Source organism: Capsella rubella, unplaced genomic scaffold, assembly GCF_000375325.1.
Source record: "Capsella rubella cultivar Monte Gargano unplaced genomic scaffold, Caprub1_0 scaffold_1, whole genome shotgun sequence".
In the NCBI taxonomy this organism is placed as follows: Eukaryota; Viridiplantae; Streptophyta; class Magnoliopsida; order Brassicales; family Brassicaceae; genus Capsella; species Capsella rubella.
The window spans coordinates 6,726,128-6,744,872 of record NW_006238923.1 but is presented as its reverse complement, the minus strand read 5'-3'; the positions used below and the strand labels follow the sequence as shown (position 1 = coordinate 6,744,872).

General features: G+C 36.6%; 4 protein-coding genes, 1 long non-coding RNA gene and 1 other non-coding gene across 9 annotated transcripts; 3 read left to right on the top strand and 3 right to left on the bottom strand.

Annotated features, from left to right (window-relative positions):
• The first annotated feature begins 63 nt into the window (after positions 1 to 63).
• Positions 64 to 3,638, top strand: LOC17899150 (probable methyltransferase PMT28). Of its 2 annotated transcripts, none has more exons than XM_006306826.2 (9): positions 64 to 250; positions 358 to 1,415; positions 1,491 to 1,640; positions 1,730 to 2,000; positions 2,082 to 2,174; positions 2,362 to 2,536; positions 2,635 to 2,877; positions 2,972 to 3,166; positions 3,248 to 3,638. In XM_006306826.2, exons 2-9 carry the CDS (start codon positions 573 to 575, stop codon positions 3,444 to 3,446), a joined length of 2,169 nt encoding a protein of 722 aa, XP_006306888.1. In that variant the 5' UTR covers positions 64 to 250; positions 358 to 572; the 3' UTR covers positions 3,447 to 3,638. The 2 variants fall into 2 exon arrangements, with proteins under 2 accessions (XP_006306888.1, XP_023645555.1); XM_023789787.1 differs by having other exon boundaries at positions 71 to 176.
• Positions 3,639 to 3,864: 226 nt separating this feature from the next.
• Positions 3,865 to 6,407, top strand: LOC17896962 (uncharacterized protein At1g01500). 3 transcript variants are annotated; one of them, XM_023789914.1, is made up of 3 exons: positions 3,865 to 4,202; positions 4,583 to 5,399; positions 5,925 to 6,407. In XM_023789914.1, the coding sequence occupies exons 2-3, from the start codon at positions 4,701 to 4,703 to the stop codon at positions 6,135 to 6,137; spliced, it is 912 nt and encodes a 303-aa protein (XP_023645682.1). In that variant the 5' UTR covers positions 3,865 to 4,202; positions 4,583 to 4,700; the 3' UTR covers positions 6,138 to 6,407. The 3 variants fall into 3 exon arrangements, with proteins under 3 accessions (XP_023645682.1, XP_023645681.1, XP_006305448.1); XM_023789913.1 differs by having other exon boundaries at positions 4,187 to 4,282; XM_006305386.2 differs by lacking the exon at positions 3,865 to 4,202 and adding an exon at positions 4,305 to 4,404.
• A 332-nt stretch (positions 6,408 to 6,739) lies between these two features.
• LOC111832591 lies at positions 6,740 to 8,367 on the bottom strand. The gene is made up of 3 exons (XR_002835487.1): positions 8,170 to 8,367; positions 7,416 to 8,066; positions 6,740 to 7,268 (listed from the first exon to the last, which is right to left on the bottom strand). It is a non-coding gene; the product is annotated as an uncharacterized LOC111832591 (long non-coding RNA).
• A 2,026-nt stretch (positions 8,368 to 10,393) lies between these two features.
• LOC17899313 (putative wall-associated receptor kinase-like 11) lies at positions 10,394 to 13,234 on the top strand. Its single transcript, XM_006304447.2, has 3 exons — positions 10,394 to 11,435; positions 11,579 to 11,704; positions 11,785 to 13,234. The coding sequence occupies exons 1-3, from the start codon at positions 10,412 to 10,414 to the stop codon at positions 12,999 to 13,001; spliced, it is 2,367 nt and encodes a 788-aa protein (XP_006304509.1). The 5' UTR covers positions 10,394 to 10,411; the 3' UTR covers positions 13,002 to 13,234.
• Positions 13,235 to 13,867: 633 nt separating this feature from the next.
• Positions 13,868 to 14,764, bottom strand: LOC17897878. Its single transcript, XM_006305677.2, has 2 exons — positions 14,386 to 14,764; positions 13,868 to 14,299 (listed from the first exon to the last, which is right to left on the bottom strand). The coding sequence occupies exons 1-2, from the start codon at positions 14,620 to 14,622 to the stop codon at positions 14,072 to 14,074; spliced, it is 465 nt and encodes a 154-aa protein (XP_006305739.1). The 5' UTR covers positions 14,623 to 14,764; the 3' UTR covers positions 13,868 to 14,071.
• A 783-nt stretch (positions 14,765 to 15,547) lies between these two features.
• Positions 15,548 to 15,632, bottom strand: LOC111828825. Its single transcript, XR_002832585.1, has one exon. It is a non-coding gene; the product is annotated as a small nucleolar RNA R16 (small nucleolar RNA).
• Between the last annotated feature and the right edge of the window lie 3,113 nt (positions 15,633 to 18,745).

The window sequence follows — 18,745 nt, the reverse complement described above, 5'->3', positions numbered from 1 at the left end:
GCTCCGGTTGTTTTGCCACATTGGCATTTTTTCCGAAACTGGACAAAGTTCTGACCATTGCTCCGTTATTACCATAAGTGGAAGCCTAAATTTCCCATTTTTTTCTTTTCATTTTCAACTTTCAACTACACACACAAGGAAAAAAAGTGAGAATAAAGTATTGATGATAATATAGTGTAAGCTTAACAAATCAGTTGTGTGATTGATGATTACCTTCTTTTTCGAGCTTAATTTTTACGATTCGACTTGGGTATTGCTAATTTCTACTTTGTCTTCACATTCTCCGGTTAGAGAAATCTGAGATTTGTGTTTTTTTTCTCTCCACCAAATCTGTAATTTTTTTTTTGTTTCTTTTAGTAGCTTTTCCAATCTGGGTACTACAGTTTCCTACTAATTCGTGCTCAAGAACCTTTGGAACTGGCTAGATCCCTGACTATTCTGAGACTACAGCTCCAGAGTTTAATTAGTTTGATCAGCTCCAGACTACAGCTCATTTTGAGTTTGGTTAAAGTGGTTCTTTGGAGATTTCTGTTACTCAGATGCGTTAAAGTGGTATCCTTTGAGATCTTAAAATGATGGAGAGAAAACGAGAAATGGGGATTGCTCATTTCGTGCGTAGGATAAAACAGCCAAGAGGGATTTGGGTGAAGATGTCATTCGTGGTTGTTTTGGGTCTCTGCTTTGTCTTCTTCTGGTCGTTCTTGTCTTCCTCTGCTTCTTCCTTCAATGTTCAGAGAGAGAGCTTCGACGACATAGCTGAACCAGTGTCAGCTCGCACTAAATCAGCTCACGAGGTATCTGAATCTAGCAAATTACACGAGAGAGGTAAAGCTGAATCTGCGTTGAAATCAAAAGAAGGGAAACAAGTTGGTGGGTCTGTTCATAAACATGAAACTAAGAAAAAGAAAGAGCATGCTGTGTCCCATCCACATAAGAAGAAGGATATGCCAAAGCCTGTGGTAGAAGAAGTTGGGGTTAAGGAGGATAAAGAACATGGAGATGCGGAATCTGACGATTCTGAGTCTACTAAGGACGATGGAGATGAAGGAACCGAGTCTGATGGCAGTGAAGGGGAATCTGATGGAATTGGAGATGGAAATGCTGATGATTCAACTGCCTCTGTTGATGAAGAAGTGGAAGAAAAGAATGAAGAAGTAACCGTTAACGAGATAAGTAAAAAGAGGAAGAGGAAAGGTCCGGTTTTTGATCCTAAAGCTGAGTATAGCTGGAGATTGTGCAACACTAGGAGCAAGCACAATTACATGCCATGTATTGATAACGATGGTTTAATAGGGAGGCTTCAGAGTTATAGACATAGAGAGAGGAGTTGTCCCAAGAAACCAGTTATGTGTCTTGTTCCTCTACCACATGATGGCTATGATCCTCCTGTTTCCTGGCCTGAGAGCAAATCTAAGGTATAGATTTTTTGAGTTTTTTTAAGTTATTTGTATCAAGTTACTTTTGGTCTAATGCGTTTTTATTAATATCAGATAGTGTATAAGAACGTGGCGCATCCAAAGTTGGCTGCATATATTAAGAAGCACAATTGGGTGAATGACTCTGGTGAATACCTAACTTTTCCACAGAACCAGACTGCGTTCAATGGAAATGTTCTACAGTACCTTGAATTCATTCAAGAGGTGAGTATCATTTGTTACTCTTTGAACTTGTTTGTATCATTGGAGACAAGTTCTGTGTTAGAGATAAAGACATTATTGGTGTTTGATAGATGGTACCAGATATTGAATGGGGAAAGAATGTTCGTATAGTGTTGGACATTGGCTGCTCAGAGTCAAGTTTTGTGGCTGCACTGCTGGATAAGGATGTTTTGACTGTATCCCTAGGCTTAAAGGACGATTTAGTTGACTTAGCACAGGTCGCTCTTGAGCGCGGGTTTCCTACTTTAGTCAGCTCTTTAGCAAGTAGAAGGCTACCTTTTCCTAGTGGAGTTTTTGATGCTATTCATTGTGCTGCTTGTGGAATCCACTGGCATTCCCATGGTAAGTATTACTTTCTCTGACAATGTCATTATTGTCAATCTGCTTCTCGAGTCATGATTACTCATATTTCCGCAATCCCAGGTGGTAAAGTTCTTCTGGAGATGAACAGGATTTTAAGGCCTAACGGATACTTCATATTGTCAAGTAATAATGACAAGATTGAGGATGATGAAGGTAGTATTTCATGTCTTTAACTCCAACTGTAAAGTCCATTATAAAAATAAATGATGGATCAAAGATTTTTAATCATCTGGGCTTTATAATTTGAACACATCAAAATTCTTCTTGTGCTTGTAACATTTATCGATGTGCCTTTTGTCTTTTGTGTGACAAAGTTGTCTCTGGTTTGTTGGTTTTGCAGCGATGACCGCATTGACAGCTTCTGTTTGTTGGAATATTCTTGCACACAAAACCGAAGAAGCAAGTGAAATGGGAGTGAGAATATATCAGAAACCAGAATCAAATGATATCTATGAACTAAGAAGGAAGAAAAATCCTCCTCTTTGCAAGGACAACGAGAACCCAGATGCAGCCTGGTAAGTAAAGCAATGGTGAAAATCTAAACGGCATAAGTTTTCTTTCTTCTTATATCCTTTATGATGGAACATTTTTCATGTGCTCCTTTTTTGGATAGGTATGTGCCGATGAAAACTTGTCTACATGAAATACCCTCAGCTATAGAACAGCATGGAGCAGAGTGGCCTGAAGAATGGCCAAAGAGACTTGAAACATACCCGGAGTGGTTAACCAGCAAAGAGAAAGCCATTGAAGACACAAATCATTGGAATGCTATGGTAAACAAATCTTACCTCACTGGATTAGGCATAGACTGGTTACATATCCGGAACGTGATGGACATGACAGCAATCTATGGCGGGTATGGAAAAAGAAGAACTCTCTACTGCTGTTCCTAGAACATATTTCGTATTTGGTGATTCTTACTGGTTTTGAATCTTTCAAAATTTCAATAGATTTGCGGCATCACTCGTCAAGCAAAATGTGTGGGTAATGAATGTAGTGCCTGTTCATTCACCAGACACGCTTCCTTTCATATACGAAAGAGGCCTCCTCGGTATATACCATGATTGGTGTGAATCATTTGGAACATATCCAAGATCTTATGACCTTCTTCATGCTGATCATCTCTTCTCGCGGCTCAAAAACCGGTAAAGTGGTAGAGATCTTTGGATCCAAATTTGTTGGTCAAGTGAGAAACCTGGCCATGAAATCTCCATTTCTGTTTACAGGTGTAAGCAACCGGCTTCAATCGTGGTGGAGATGGATAGATTGACAAGGCCTGGAGGTTGGGTGGTTGTACGTGACAAAGTGGAGATATTAGAGCCATTGGAAGAGATATTAAGAAGCTTGCATTGGGAGATTCGAATGACTTATGCTCAAGACAAAGAAGGAATGTTATGTGCCCAGAAGACATTGTGGCGTCCATGATTCTTTTACTTTTTGTTACTGTCTGTGGCTCTGTGCATCATCATCTGTCAGAGATTACAGTTGAATTATTTGTATACATCTTCATCTTTTACATAACCTGTCTCTGTAATTACCTTGACGGATTACGGAACTTAAATAAAAAAAGAATATGGTGTTTATAGAAAGTAAATGAAGTTAATGTATTTTAAGTTTCTTTCTAGTTCCCAGATCACACTTTACTTTCCAAAAAAACATTTTCCCAAAAAAGAAACACGTCCGTGTAATAATCTATTGAAATGGTAAAACTTTTAAACGATAAGATCGTTAGGTCAGAAGAAGACGTCATCTTCATCTCCGACCTCACTTTCTTCTCCGGTCACTGTTTCTGATATTTATGTTTTTCCCTTTCATCACCATAAGACTTTTTCGCCAGTTTAACCGACATTTGTAATAATCGTAATCAAAAACAGAGATAACAACAAGATAACTTTTCCTTAAACAGAGAGAGAACATACATAAACTGAAACTCTATTAAATCAGCTGAACTGGGTCCATCTCAATCCTCGGACACGCGCTGCTTTCCCATTAGATCGAAACGAAAAAGCTGTGAACTTGGTGGTGGGTTCGAGAAGTCTAATCTTGGCCATAAACAAAAATTTCCCCTTTAAATCTTTTAATTTTGTTTCCTTTTAGACGTTGACAAGAGGATTAATATTGTACCACTACGAGTCAATTTTACCAGATTTTGAGGATTTGTGGATTTCATTTCTTCTTTTGGTGAGTTCCTCTTTTATATTCATCTTTTTTCATTATCTACTGATCTTCATAGTTTCAGAAGCTTCGAGTTTGCTGTAAAGGTAGTTCCTTTGTTGTTGTCTTGTTGAGGAAGCACAATTTCAATTTTTGAGCTTAATTCTTTATATCTGGGTCATGTTTTGAGATTCAATAGCAGAGATTAGTTTAGCGTTTCTGCATCTGCGTAAGTTTGAATCTTTTTGCGATTATTATACTTATAGCAGTCTATAGTTTGTGTTGTTGCTTCTGTTGTTGTGTTCAATGGGAATCTTCCCTTTTGGGACAGAATGATTCTATATTCTCGTCTAAGTATTCCTCGTTTCATGTCCTTATAATAAGGCTTTTCTGTTCCTCAAAACCAGGTCTCTTCTTTTGGGGATTTTTTCATTGGAATTGAGCATATACATGTGATTTCAGATTTGATTTTGAGTGAGAATTAACGTTGGGTTGTAAACTCTTGTTGATTCTCTTCCTCTGGTCATGGAGGAGCCTTGTGAGACACTTGACAATGGTGAAGCCTATCAAATATCTAGATATCATAACTTCAACCAGCACAGCACAAGAAGCTCATCACCCTGGTTGGATTTAAGAGTGTTCTATGTCCGGATAAGCAATTTCATGGTGGAAGATTCAACCCCTGAAGTCCTCACCATCAATCACATTCCTTTGGATCCAGATACGGTTCTGGAGATTAATGGTGTTAGAATGGGAATGTACTCGGATGGAGGTTCTTCACAGCTCAGGAGAGATCGAGTAGACAAGAAATCTGAAGAGGCTACTTATGTTAGCACAAACAATATCAGGTTAACGGGTAGCATACAGTTTGAGGTATATGACAAGAATGAGCTAGTCTTGTCTGGAACACTTGAGATGTCAGATTGTAATGGATTCACTGGGGAATCAAAGAATCGATGGAAGATGAATTGTGAGGCTAAGATCACTGCAGGGTCTGGTTTCCTTAAGGAAAAGAGCATAAACGGTCAAGAGTTATCGTCTCAATTGCCAACTATCGAAGTCTATGTTACTGGTTGCTTCTCAGGAACACCCATCATCTTAACCAAGACTCTGCAACTTGGCTTCAGAAAGAAGCAGAGTAGAAGAATGGCATTGGATTCAATTCCTGAGTATGAATCTGCAGAGCCTCAGAAAGACACCACCTCCTCTGCACTTGATCTTCAGGTAACTTTTTCAAGTTGTCATTTGCCATGTTTAAAATTCGTTCTTTCATTGTTCTGAGATATAGCATATGCTTGATACAATACTCTTTCTTGCCAACTCAATGCCTCCCAGTTTTCTTGAATATTTTGTTTTGCTTTCGAAACATTAATTACCATTCCTGATGAAAACTCATGTTGTGATGGTTTTTGGATCCTCTTCTTTTCCCCATCATGTTTGTTGGTAGTTTTATGAAGATGGAAATCAGTATAAATTGAAGTGGACCAGTCTCCATCTGATGTATCTGCCCATGTGGCCTAGACACAGTTTAGGACTGAAGAGATAAATAGAAATCTTACCTCCTTTATCTTTAAGCTCTTATCCTTTTGTCTGCTACTTCTATGACCCACATATGTTTGTCACTTACAATCCCCCAATGTTTGCTTTGTTGTAATGTTGTGATTTTAAATTCTGTTGCATTCTTTGGGGATGGGCCATTTTAAAAAGTATCATTCTTTGTATAGTAAGTATCATTCCTTTTGTCTGTAGGCAACAGAGTACTCAAACTACAAAGAGGAATACGAGGGGGACATGTATTGGAGAAGTGAGGGCATAGATGGAGAGATGTCATGGTTTAATGCAGGTGTAAGGGTTGGCGTTGGGATTGGACTAGGTGTCTGTGTTGGTCTTGGGATTGGTGTCGGTCTTCTAGTTCGTACTTATCAATCAACTACCAGAAACTTCAGGAGGAGGCTTCTCTAGTTTAGTAAAATATACATTTGCACCTTTTTTTTACCTTGAAATTTTGAAAGAATTCTCTTTTATTTACCTTATGTATTTGGGTGTGATGTGAAACAAACACTCTGGGTGTGGATATGTTGGTATGTGTTTTGCTGTAAATAAAGAGTGAGAGTGTAGTTTTTTCTTTTTTTGTATTCAGAATTTGCAAACTAGCTCTGTAACTAGACGGGTCTAAAATTTCTGCTTCACTGAATTTTTTGGCTTCAGCGCCTTTTCAACATATTTGACTTACATTATTCATTCTTCTTTGATTTATGCCAATAAGAGTTACGTTTCTGGCTTAAACGGATCCTTGTAGAGCTGCTATGAAAGAGAACTGATTCTTTGATAGAATACTTGTTTTTGTTTTTGGCTTCTATGCGACTAAACAGTAACTCAAATCATTTTAGTCTTCTTACATGTTGCACAGCCTACAATATGGCTACAGCCTCTACCACAACTTACACCATGTGGAAACACCTAAATCTGCACAACCATCATGATCCTGCACAAGTAGTTTCAATCACGTAGTTGGTAAGAAACAGAGTAAGAATTTTTACTGATTCTTAGCCATGAATACACGTTGTACTGATTGATTATTGAGTGCCAGACTCACTCATTACCCACAAGAATACACGATACAAAACAAATTATATATCTCGACTTTGCTGCTCTTGATAAGACATAAAAGACTTTGCTGATCTTCCACTTTTGAGCTGGTAGATTACCTTTCCTAATAACTCGTGTGTATTCCAAAATATTATGCAAAAGCAATTAGGACAGATCCCATCCACAAAGATCTTCATATCACAAACAAAAGACTAATCCATTAAAGAATTATCATTACAAGATACAGGGACCAAACTCTTTACAACTCTTCAGGTCTTACATTCAACCTCTCACTGGTTGATGAAACATAATCAGTACCTTTGTTTCGTCAGTAAAATCTCAATGTCTGGTTTGTGATTCTCTTAGATGATGCACATGCAAGAAGCATATTAAAGTCTGTGACTCTATTCTTGGTTTGCACTAATGGCTCATATGCAAGACGCATATTAAAGTAAGCACAAGTTGATACTTCCAAATTGATCCTCTTTGTGGTATGCAAGAAGCCTAGGAAACAGCAAGAATCAGAGAGAAACAAGACACAGAGTCTGGAGGGAAGAAGAGCCGGGCCAAGAAAAAATCTGAACCAATCCCGTGCCATCTCCCATCCCTCCACGAACCAAAAATTGTTATCTTTTTATTTAAGATTTTGACCTGCCAATGGTCAGATACATCTCCTCCTTATTCCCCACTTGTACATCTGTTTCTTATCAATTTGAAATCCCAAACAGACACCTCTGAAACGGTTAAATCTGTTGTTTTCTTTATCAACGAGGGTTGATACTTGGATCAACGAGGGTTGATGGGAGGATCATCAAGAGATGATACTTGGATCAACGAGTGTTGATGGGAGGATCATCAAGAGATGATGAAAGGATCAACGAGTGTTGATGGGAGGATCATCAAGAGATGATAGAAGGATCAACGAGTGTTGATGGGAGGATCATCAAGAGATGATAGAAGGATCAACGAGTGTTGATGGGAGGATCATCAAGAGATGATGGATCAACGAGTGTTGATGGGAGGATCATCAAGAGATGATGGAAGGATCATCCAGAGATGATTCTTAGATCAACGAGGGTTAATACTTAGATCAACGAGGGTTGATGGGAGGATCATCCAGAGATGATACTTAGATCAACGAGAGTTGATACTTGGATCAACAAGAGTTGATGGAAGGATCATCAATAGATGATGAAGGGATCAAACCAACTAGAGTTGACTGGATCAGATCAACGAGAGTTGATTGTGAATCATCGAGGGATGATATGATTACATCAACAAGAGTTGATCAGATGTTGTTTTCTTCCAACGCATATATTAACAAAAACACACGAAACAGAATTGAGTTAGCAGACTGTAAGAATAAGGTTGAGAAACACTAGGCACAGACAAGAACAGCATATACCTCGACGACAAGACAAGGCCTGGATACTCAAATCTCAGTTCTAAGAATCAACGTCACGTCACCCGATCCGAATCAGGATAAGACAAGCCAAACAAACCGTACCAAAAAGATCATCTGTTAGATATAAGGAGACTCAAAAAGATTATCAAAGAAAACAACAAAAGAATCTCACACCAAACTTACATGAAAATAACATGACCAAGATCTTTCCTCTTTTCATATGACACAGACTTCTGATTATTTATCAACCAAGGTTGATTAGATTATCAACGAGAATCGATAACATAGATCAACGAGAGTTGATGATTGTATCAACAAGGGTTGATTATATACATCAACGAGAATTGATGATTAGTATCAACGAGGGTTGATAAGTATCGACGAGGGTCGATGATTGGATCAACGAGGGTTGATTATTACATCGACGAGGGTCGATGATTGGTATCAACGAGGGTTGATAAGTATCGACGAGTGTCGATGATTGGATCAACGAGAACTGATCAAGACATGTTTTCTCCCTGTACGCGTTCATATACTCTACGAGAATAACCTTAAAAAAAACAGAGTTAGAGCCTTCATACGGACCAAACACAAACCAGTAAATCCCAATTCTACAAGATATGTAAACAAAAGACCCGAAAGTTTCAGATATAGTAATTGATGATATATGTATATGCGTAGATAATAACAACGTACCTCGATGGATGCCGGAGAACTCGATCGATCGCAAATAGACGCAAGAGATCAAAAACTAGGGTTTGATCACCAGGGATCAACGAGAATATGAACAGATGTTAACAAAACGAGCAAAACCCTAGAGAGATTATGAAGAAACTAGAAACAAAATCATAGAAAGAAATAACAAAAATAAAAAATAAAGGATACAGAAGCGACTTACCTGAAAAACTTTGAACACCCTGTTTATGTATATATACAGAATTTTGGATAGATCCTACGGTTGCTATTTGTTTGAGCGCAAGAGAATCGACGGTCCAGATGAAATAAAATAAGAAAAGGCGGGTAAATAGGTTCGCGCGTGATAACTATACAATAATCATCAATGTTAGACTGCCACGTGTCTTATTTTCTTATAAATTAGCTAGAAGCTCCCGAGTATATTTATGTTTTAACTATAAATGGTTACGTTCTGTATTTATGTTACTGCATAAATGGTCTTGTTTCCTTAGGAGAAGAGCATATAATGGTCAAGAGTTATCGCGTCCTATTGAGGTCGATGTTATTGGTTGCTTCTCAGGAACACGCATCATCTTAACCAAGACTCTGCAACTTGGTTTCAAAAAGAAACAGAGTAAAAGAATGGCATTTGGATTCAGTTCCTGAGAATGAAACTGCAGAGCCTCAGAAAGACACCCTCCTCTTCTGCACTTGATCGTCAGGGTATATCTTTCAAGTTGTCATTTGCCATGATTAACATTCGTTCTTTCACTGTTCTAAGATATAGCTTTTGCCTGATGCAATCCTCTGTCTTCTCAATGCCTCCCAGTTTTCTTGAACATTGTGTTTTGTGTTAAACACATTAATTACAATCCCTGATGAAAAACTTATAATACATAACATGTCTTGATTTTTTTTTTGGATCCTCTTCTTTCCCCATCGATTAATTTTTTTTTCTTTTGGCGAACTAGCTTTGTAAGAAGATACTACATAGATGGGTCTACAATGTCTAATATACTGATTTTTTTGGCTTACAGTGCTTTTGAATACTTAACTCAATCCTTTTATATGTTATTCGAAGCAGATACTTAGTTATGTCCAGCTAAGAATTTTTATGTAGCCCAAAATTATTTCATAATTGAATCAAAAATTCAACAAACTAGGTAATTACTAATTAGTGTAGAAGTCAAATGATATGCATACATCAACGGATATTTTTGTATTGAGTATTATAATGTTTTCGTTTCCCCCACAAACCAAACATAAATAAGTTCAATTCATCTTAAGAAGAAAACGATATAAAAATGAATCAAGAGTTAAGAGATATATTAATTTTTTGGGAAGGACGAAAATGAAATTTAGAACGACAATTACAGGTTGCTTGCAACTTTTACTTTATTAAGAACAAAATTTGGGGTTGACTATTGACCTTGAGCTATAAGAAATCTGCCGCTGGCTGATATATTCTCTGTTTCAGACAACTTAATTTCCTATGCTATTTTCCCAAGTTGTTTTGAAACTCTGATGTTGTAAGGAACATATTCAGTTCAGCAAGAGAAACATCATAATGAGGTGCTGTATTAAAAATTCCTTCTCAATTCTTCTCTCCCTTCTACTTATAGTTATGTCCATCTTTGATTCAAAAGTTGTCTCTCTTTCAACTAAGTCATGTCAAACCGAATGTGGAAATATTAAGATCCCATACCCCTTTGGGATTGAAAAAGGTTGTTATCTCAACGAATGGTACAAAATCGTATGCAAGAACGCTACTTCTCCGTTTCTTTTCAGGATGGGCATGGAAGTTGTGAACATCTCTCTTCCAGAAAAAGAATATGGTGACTATAACTCTGGATCATTCGGATATATTCGTGTGAAAAGCCCGATAACCTCCGTTGGATGCTCCACGGATGGAAAAGGATATGGATCGGCTTTGAATTTGACGGGTAGCCCTTTTTTCTTCGGGTTTGAAAACAGCCTCGTCGCCGTTGGTTGCAACAGCAAGGCATCGTTGACTAACATTGGACCGACCAAGGTGGGATGCGAGTTGAATTGCACTACAATCAAAGAGAAGTCTCCTAACAAAAACATCCCTTATTTCGACAAAACTGGATGTAATAGCGATGCGTTGCCTTACACTTACATTCCAGTTTGCACAAAAAACAAAAGGGAAGAAGAAAGAAGCTGTGATGGCAACGGATGCTGTAGTTCGAGTCTACCGAGTTATGAAGCTCATCAGGTGATCGGTGTCAAAATAGAGAGCTTCGATCATGGGAACATGACAAGCCGAAAATGCAGGGTAGCTTTCTTAACAGATGAAGTCTACACGTTATCAAATGCAACCGGACCAGAAAGGTTTTTTGCTAAAGGGTTTGCTATAGTGCGATTAGGATGGGTCATTCAGACGAAAAATCTTAAATTTCTAAACTCCTTGAGCTGCATTAATACAAAAGAGTATGATAATCTTACATATAGTATGCAACTCATAAAAAGCTGCAGATGCAGCAACATCACCATTAACGAGACCAACTATGCAAACTGTGGATGCTCAAGTGGTTACACAGGGAATCCATACATCTTTGGCGGGTGCAAAGGTCAGTAAAATTGTTACTAAAGTTCTCTCTTTTTGTGTGAGGACTGCAACAAATCTTATAACGTTTGGCAACTTCAATGTAATACATATATACAAAACACCGTCAACTGATTACAATCTTGATAATTCATATCCATTATCCAGATATTAATGACTGCCTAATACGCAATCCCGATGGAAGTCGCTGGCACTGTAGAGAAAGTGATACTTGCGTTAATCTACCTGGAACTTTTAACTGCGTGGGGGATAAGACTGGAGCAATAATGATAGGTAGGTCCTTAAAATGAAGATAGTCTCGCAAATTAAAAAAACACATGATGATCAACATACCACTTTTGTATGGTTTTCAGGAGTAGGAGCAGGTTTGGGGATCATAGTTCTAGTAGGTGGAATTTGGTGGCTGAGAAAGTTTCTTGAAAAGAGAAGGATGAATAAGAGGAAAAAAAAGTTCTTTGAACGTAATGGGGGACTATTGTTGCAACAACAACTACATACAAGAGAAGGTAACGTGGAGAAGACGAGAATATTCAGCTCCACGGAACTTGAAAAGGCCACTGAAAACTTTAGCGAAAATAGGATACTTGGACAAGGTGGTCAAGGCACTGTATACAAGGGAATGCTTGTAGATGGTAAAACTGTTGCTGTCAAGAAATCCACTGTTGTAGACGAAGACAAACTAGAGGAGTTCATCAATGAGGTGGTCATTCTCTCTCAGATCAACCATAGACATGTCGTCAAGCTTTTGGGATGTTGTCTTGAAACAGAAGTTCCAGTCCTGGTTTACGAGTTTGTTGTCAATGGTAACCTTTTCCAGCATATCCATGAAGAGTCTGACGATTACACAGTGAGTTGGGCTGTGCGTTTGCGCATTTCCGTGGATATTGCAGGAGCTCTTTCGTATTTGCATTCTGCTGCATCTTCTCCAATTTATCACAGAGATATAAAGTCAACAAACATACTATTAGACGAGAAGTATCGAGCCAAGGTGTCTGATTTTGGTACTTCAAGATCAGTAACCGTAGATCATACTCACTGGACAACAATTATTTCAGGAACAGTAGGATATGTGGATCCAGAGTACTACGGATCAAGCCAATATACCGATAAGAGTGATGTTTATAGCTTCGGGGTCATCCTTGTTGAGCTTCTTACTGGGGAAAAGCCTGTGATAGCACTTGAGAATTCTCGAGAAATAAGAGGCTTGGCGGAGCATTTCAGAGTTGCCATGAAAGAGAACAGGTTCTTTGATATTATGGATGCTCGAATCACAGATGGTTGCAAAACAGAACAGGTAATGGCAGTGGCAAATCTAGCGATGAGATGTCTGAATTCAAAGGGAAAGAAGCGTCCAAATATGAGACAAGTGTTTACTGAGTTAGAGAAAATCTATTCATCTCCAGAGGATTCACTGGTGCAGCTTGAAAATGACAATGATGTTGATGAAGCGGAAGAAGGAATTAATACAGCTGATATGTGGACTATTGGTGTTACTGCTCCAGCGTCTAGTATTGTCACTTCGTCTCTCTCGTTAGAAGTTGAACCATTACTTTCTCGTCCCACATGGTGACTAAAATAGGTAAGGTAATGGCGAATGTTATTAATTGTGCTTGAGATGTTTGTTTTGTTACACCTGCATCTATAATTCGAAAATACTCTGTTTATCTTCAATTCCAATCATTGTAAATCTCTTCTCGTGGGTTCTTTCATGTGGAAACAATCATATTTCCCACTTTTTTGCGTGAATTAGTGAACAAGCAACCTTAAGTGTAGGTTTGTTTATATTTACTTTCCTGTAAATAATTGCATACTTACACACTAATATCTACTCTTGTTTTTTTCCTTTCAAAATATTGTCTACATTATCTCCAACACTGATTTTTTTGTTGCCTTTAAGCCTTTGAAATGTTGAAGCGATCTCTCTGTGCATGTTGAACAACAACCTACAACCTTTTTCTGAGTTTGATGATCATACAAACATTCTTTCTCCTTGGTTTGCATCCACAAATAAGCATCTCAGCGTAAGAAAATAAATCATCGGCACTCAAAGAAGAAAAAAAGGATACAGGAACGATCCATGAGAAAATTTCGAACCCTTTTCATATATAGAGGGGGAGCAAAACCCAGAATCCGAACCGGTTTAAAATTTCGGGAGATCCTACGGTTGTTATTTGTTTAAGTGCAAAGTAATCGACGGTCCAGATCAAACACATTAAGAAAAGGTGGTTAATACGTTCGCGCGTTATATAACTTGGCAGATATCATATACCAATACTAGAGAGCCACGCGTCAAACTTTCTTATAATTTGGCTATTAGATCCTCTTATATTTAACTTTAACCATATTGAGCTCATATTTCTTTAACTATTTACTTTAACAATCCAAAATTAAATAGCTATAAAATATGCAATTTATTGGAATTAAATAGCTATAAAATATGCAATTTTTGGTTACTATTTTTCTCAACGATGTTTGAACGAAAACGCTGTTTATGCATTTTTACATTTGATATTTTTCTCACAGTTCGACAATCATCGATTATTAAGTTTACATTTTTCAGTAATTAATATTTAAATCCTATATACAAGAAATTTGTTTTGTCGTGTGATTCTCATGGGCTTTTTAATTCATCTTCACAACTCAAAGACGTTTGGGCCGGGCCGGAGTAGACTCTGACTTAACAAAACGAACAAGAGACAACTTCGCGATATCAGAAACGGCACCGTTTCGAACGGCGGCGGAGTCACTGATCAGAAACTCATACGCCGCCTCGAAAGCCTCTCGCCAGAACCGAGGAACCCTAACGCCACCGGAGCGACCGTACACATCCCACATCTGCCTCACCACTTTCTCTCTCTCCTCAATTTCCTGTTATAAAAAATTTCATATAAATTCCCAAAATTCAAATCAACAATTGCAATTAAAAGAAAATTCATGATAGTCTGGTGTAGTACCAATACGTCGAGATCGTCGCCGGCGGAGAAGGCGTTAACGCCGTCAACAGAGTGGAACAAACCGATTCCTTTAAGAGAGACGGAACCGGTTAACATAGAACCAAAGGCCAAGAGTAGAACTGCGACTAGAACCCAAAGCTTATAACCAGCACGTTTGCGATCGCGGCTGAGAGTGAGACAACCTCCATTTACAGGTTTCCTCACGGGTAAGAGTGTTTGCGATCCTTCAAACTTCATTTTTTTTAGCTGATGTCCGAAATGAGAAACTCTGTTTGTTTATGGCAGCTGATGATGATAAAGGAACACGAGATCAATGTGAAAGAGAGACTTTTTGAGGAGAGTGGATAAATGGATACAAAAAAGGTTTGGTAGTCGATATTTGTACTTAAATACCAAGTGGGATTGGCTTAAAGCCACCAATGGAGTTGACTTCGTGTTGACTTTAGTTACGCGTTCTCTCTTGATAACTATGTCTACTACGATCATTTTTTAACTGTTTCAAGTGTGTGGATTATACAGACGGTGGATATACAAGTCTTCGTGTCCAAACAGATTAAGTTTATCGCTCGATTTGTCCAATGCAGATTTCAATTTCTCACATATATGTAATATGTGAATTGGAAACCAAGAACCTAGTTAATTTGATTACAAGATTATTTAAGCACTGTATGAGTTGTCAGAATTATTATCTGACTGTTTTGGTTTTCGCCTTTCTTCATTCTTCGGTCGTCACTCAAAAACATTTCAACCAATTCATTGCAGCTTTCATTATTGTTTTTTAAAGAAAGATTCTAAACTTAAGTGTCAATTTTAGAGATAAGTGGTTACATATATATGAATGAGCTCAGAAGCTTATAAAACGTGTGGTTAATTCTTATGATGAGAGTCCAAAACATGTGTTCGGTGATGAATCAGAAACTCAGAGATTGCTTATGTGTAAGCTAAAGGCAGACAATCAACACGACATCAATTTCAGACCGCCCGTCTGCTAATATCTCATCATTGTATCTTCTTCTTAATACTGTTCTAATTTGATGATAGAACTCTCAAGTTTAGAAAATCATCAGAAAAAAAAAAAAAAATACTATCTAGATTTATAATTAAAGATGGGAACAAATTTGAAAACGAATTATAAAAAGCTTCAAAGAACAAGGTTATAGACTATGGCATCAGATAATAAGCAGAGATTGGTAGTCAACACTGATACATCTGTGTGTAGGATAAGATTCTACTCATCATTTGCCAATCTATGAACCGCTAATTTCTTAAACTCTACCAAGAAAAACATAAAAATATGTTACTTTCGAAAAATATTGAAGAAACAACTATGAGAGCGAAGGTATCGATGAGGTTTCAGTGCCTGGATCGTTTAAAGAGTTTATATAGCTAAGGGAAGTGCCGGCTAGGGTTTAGTTTATGACGGGCTTACTTACTTTCTATTATAATGACCTAATGGGCTTTTAAAACTCAGAATATGTTCAGCCCATCTAAGTGGAGCTCGTTAACTTATGTGATGTTTCCAATAATGGTACAGCTATTATTTGATGTCTTATCTTATGAAAATGCCAATAACTTTGATACACACAAGTAAATATCCCTATATTAGTAAAAGAGAAGTACAAAAAGTGTTTCCGGGTCGGATCAATTTCAAAAAATTACCCAAAATTTGTAATTGGATCTTTTAAAATTGGATAGATTAATGGGTTTGAATACATACACTGGATACTTTCCAAATATAATTTTAGGATTGTATTATTTCCATAACTAATTATAAGATTTACTAATATTTCTCTAACTAATTTAATACAATCTATTTAAAAAATATTATTTTTCTTTCACTTTTATTTGATATTAATTTTAATTTATGATATTATACTATATAATATAAATATTTAATAAAAATATAACTTTTTTTTTGCATATGCTGCAATTTGAATTTTTCAAAATGGACATATAATACTCAACTACCCTCGGTTAAATATTTTGGACAACGGTTTAAAATCATTATAAGTATGACCAATATTAAAACCATTGTTACATGAGCATATTTAATATTTCAAATAGTTTCAAAATATTATAAATAAAAGGTTCAAATATATAAAACTTTTAGAATTTAAAATATCGAAATATTTTTTTGAAGACATAAATGTAATTTTGGAGACATAATTTTTATTGATAAAATATATTATATATCAAACTATGTAAATTTTAGATAATTCACGGGTAGTTTGTTAAAATCACAATTATAATGATAAAACGAGTTACGAATAATGTTTTTTACGAAATGAATTCTGTTACAAGGTTGGCTTTCAAAAAATATATTGTAAGTATGTAATTTTTATGTATATTCCTACTTTTACTACAAAAATGGTCAAAATGAATAATTTATCGACAAATATTATTTCTAGCTGTTAAATTTTCACCGTGTTTTTAATTGTATCAAAACTCAGTATATGATTATTTACTCGCTTTTTCCTTTATTATTTTATTTAATCTTATTATACAAATATATGATTTACCGTAATCATATATTTACTGCACTCTAACAAAATTAAAATGTATCATATTCTAATCCGATAAAAGTTATATATATGTAATTATTTCCCCCGCGCTGTAGCGCGGGTCCGAACCTAGTTGATACATAAAACGCAAACGTCATAAAAGAGGTAGGGCATGATGAGAAAGATATGTATGATCTGAATAGCCAAGGAAGCTGGCCTAACGGTATGCAAACGTGGTGTAAAATCAAACTCATGAGTCTATCCGAGAGAGACTGGATTAATATACATTGCGTATGAAGAGAATGCAGGCAAGTCATGATCATCCTTGGCTACTGAATAAATCTATAATCTTCATGTCTATCCTACTTTTCTTGCCCTTTGGGTTTCTAATTTAGATTATTTCTGGTTTGGATATATATCGTTTGGCTATCAAATATGGTGTGGGTAGATATGGGAGTCTGAAGAGCCCAACATGTATGACCGAACATATCCAAAATGTGCGAATATTGTTATTTTTTATATATGCATGCATGTGGGTGGAAATCAAACAAAAACTAACCCATAACGAATCGTTCATATGTAAAAAAAGTTTAGGTCTGGAATGAGCACGAATATTCGACTAATACTATAAACTATCAAGTGTTGTATATCATCGGCCTTTTTGGGTTTTGTTTAATAATTTAAGATTATTTCATTCTTTTGTAATTGGATCTCATGGGACAAATCTAGATTTTTCACTCACCAAATAACTTTACGTCTACATTGATTGAGGTATGTGTATATAAAATAATCGATCGATAATCTCAATCATCAGTGCCGTAATCACTAACACAACTAGAGAACTGCAACATTCGTAGTGACTATATAAAGTCTCTATACCACACAGTGTTGCTAAACATATTATTCTATATATGGCCAACAGCTTTCGTTCCCAACATTCTCGTGAACGGGATAGTACATTCTCTCTAGCTATCTCTGAATAGATATGAGTCATATAAAAATAATTCAAGTGAATTTCTATATTCATATAAACAAAAAAAAGCTCTATATATTCCCTGTTTACTACACAAATTCATAGGGCATCATGACTTTTACAAATGTTCTTTCCTCTATGGTCCCAAGACTAGCTAGTAGTCAACTAGGAAGAAAAGGGGGTACTGGCCCGATAGAGATGGTTAGATTTCAAAGCATATCGTTTGGCATGCTTTCCTCTTTTTCTATTTTTTGTGATTAGTCTAACAAAATAAATTATATCAACATTCTTCTAACTAACAATAGCAACACACATAATATTAACTAAACGAATATTAATACGGTTCACCAATTGTTTGATACTAAGACCATCCCATTCCCAAATCTTTAAGAACATATTCCAAGGCCAAGCACACATGTCGAAGCAAACATATTGTGTCCACTCCATCTTTATACGGCCATGCCTATATATACACACAGTAGAAAGGGTCTACTCAGCAACAACCTCATCATAAATAGAGAAAATGGTGATATGAAGAATGAGAACTTGTGTGGTAGCCAAGGATGACTTGCCTGCGTTTGAAACCATACATATCAAAGACTCGATATATCGATAGTCTTAGATTTGGTGTAGTCGTCAGGCAGTCTCCTCGGCTATTCAGACAATTCTCTTTCTCTTCATTTCACATTTCTCGTTTGTTTTTTGTTTGGGAATTTATCACAACAGACATTAATAATTACTTTTTGTTTGGCCTCTAGACAGAACTTTTGTTTTTGTTTTAATTTTGGGGTTGTCTTCTATATATAGGTTATATAGTAAGAAAAGAAAAAGACGAAGATTTGGGGATCTCATGGTAGACTTTGTCAATATATAAGCATTGGGACAA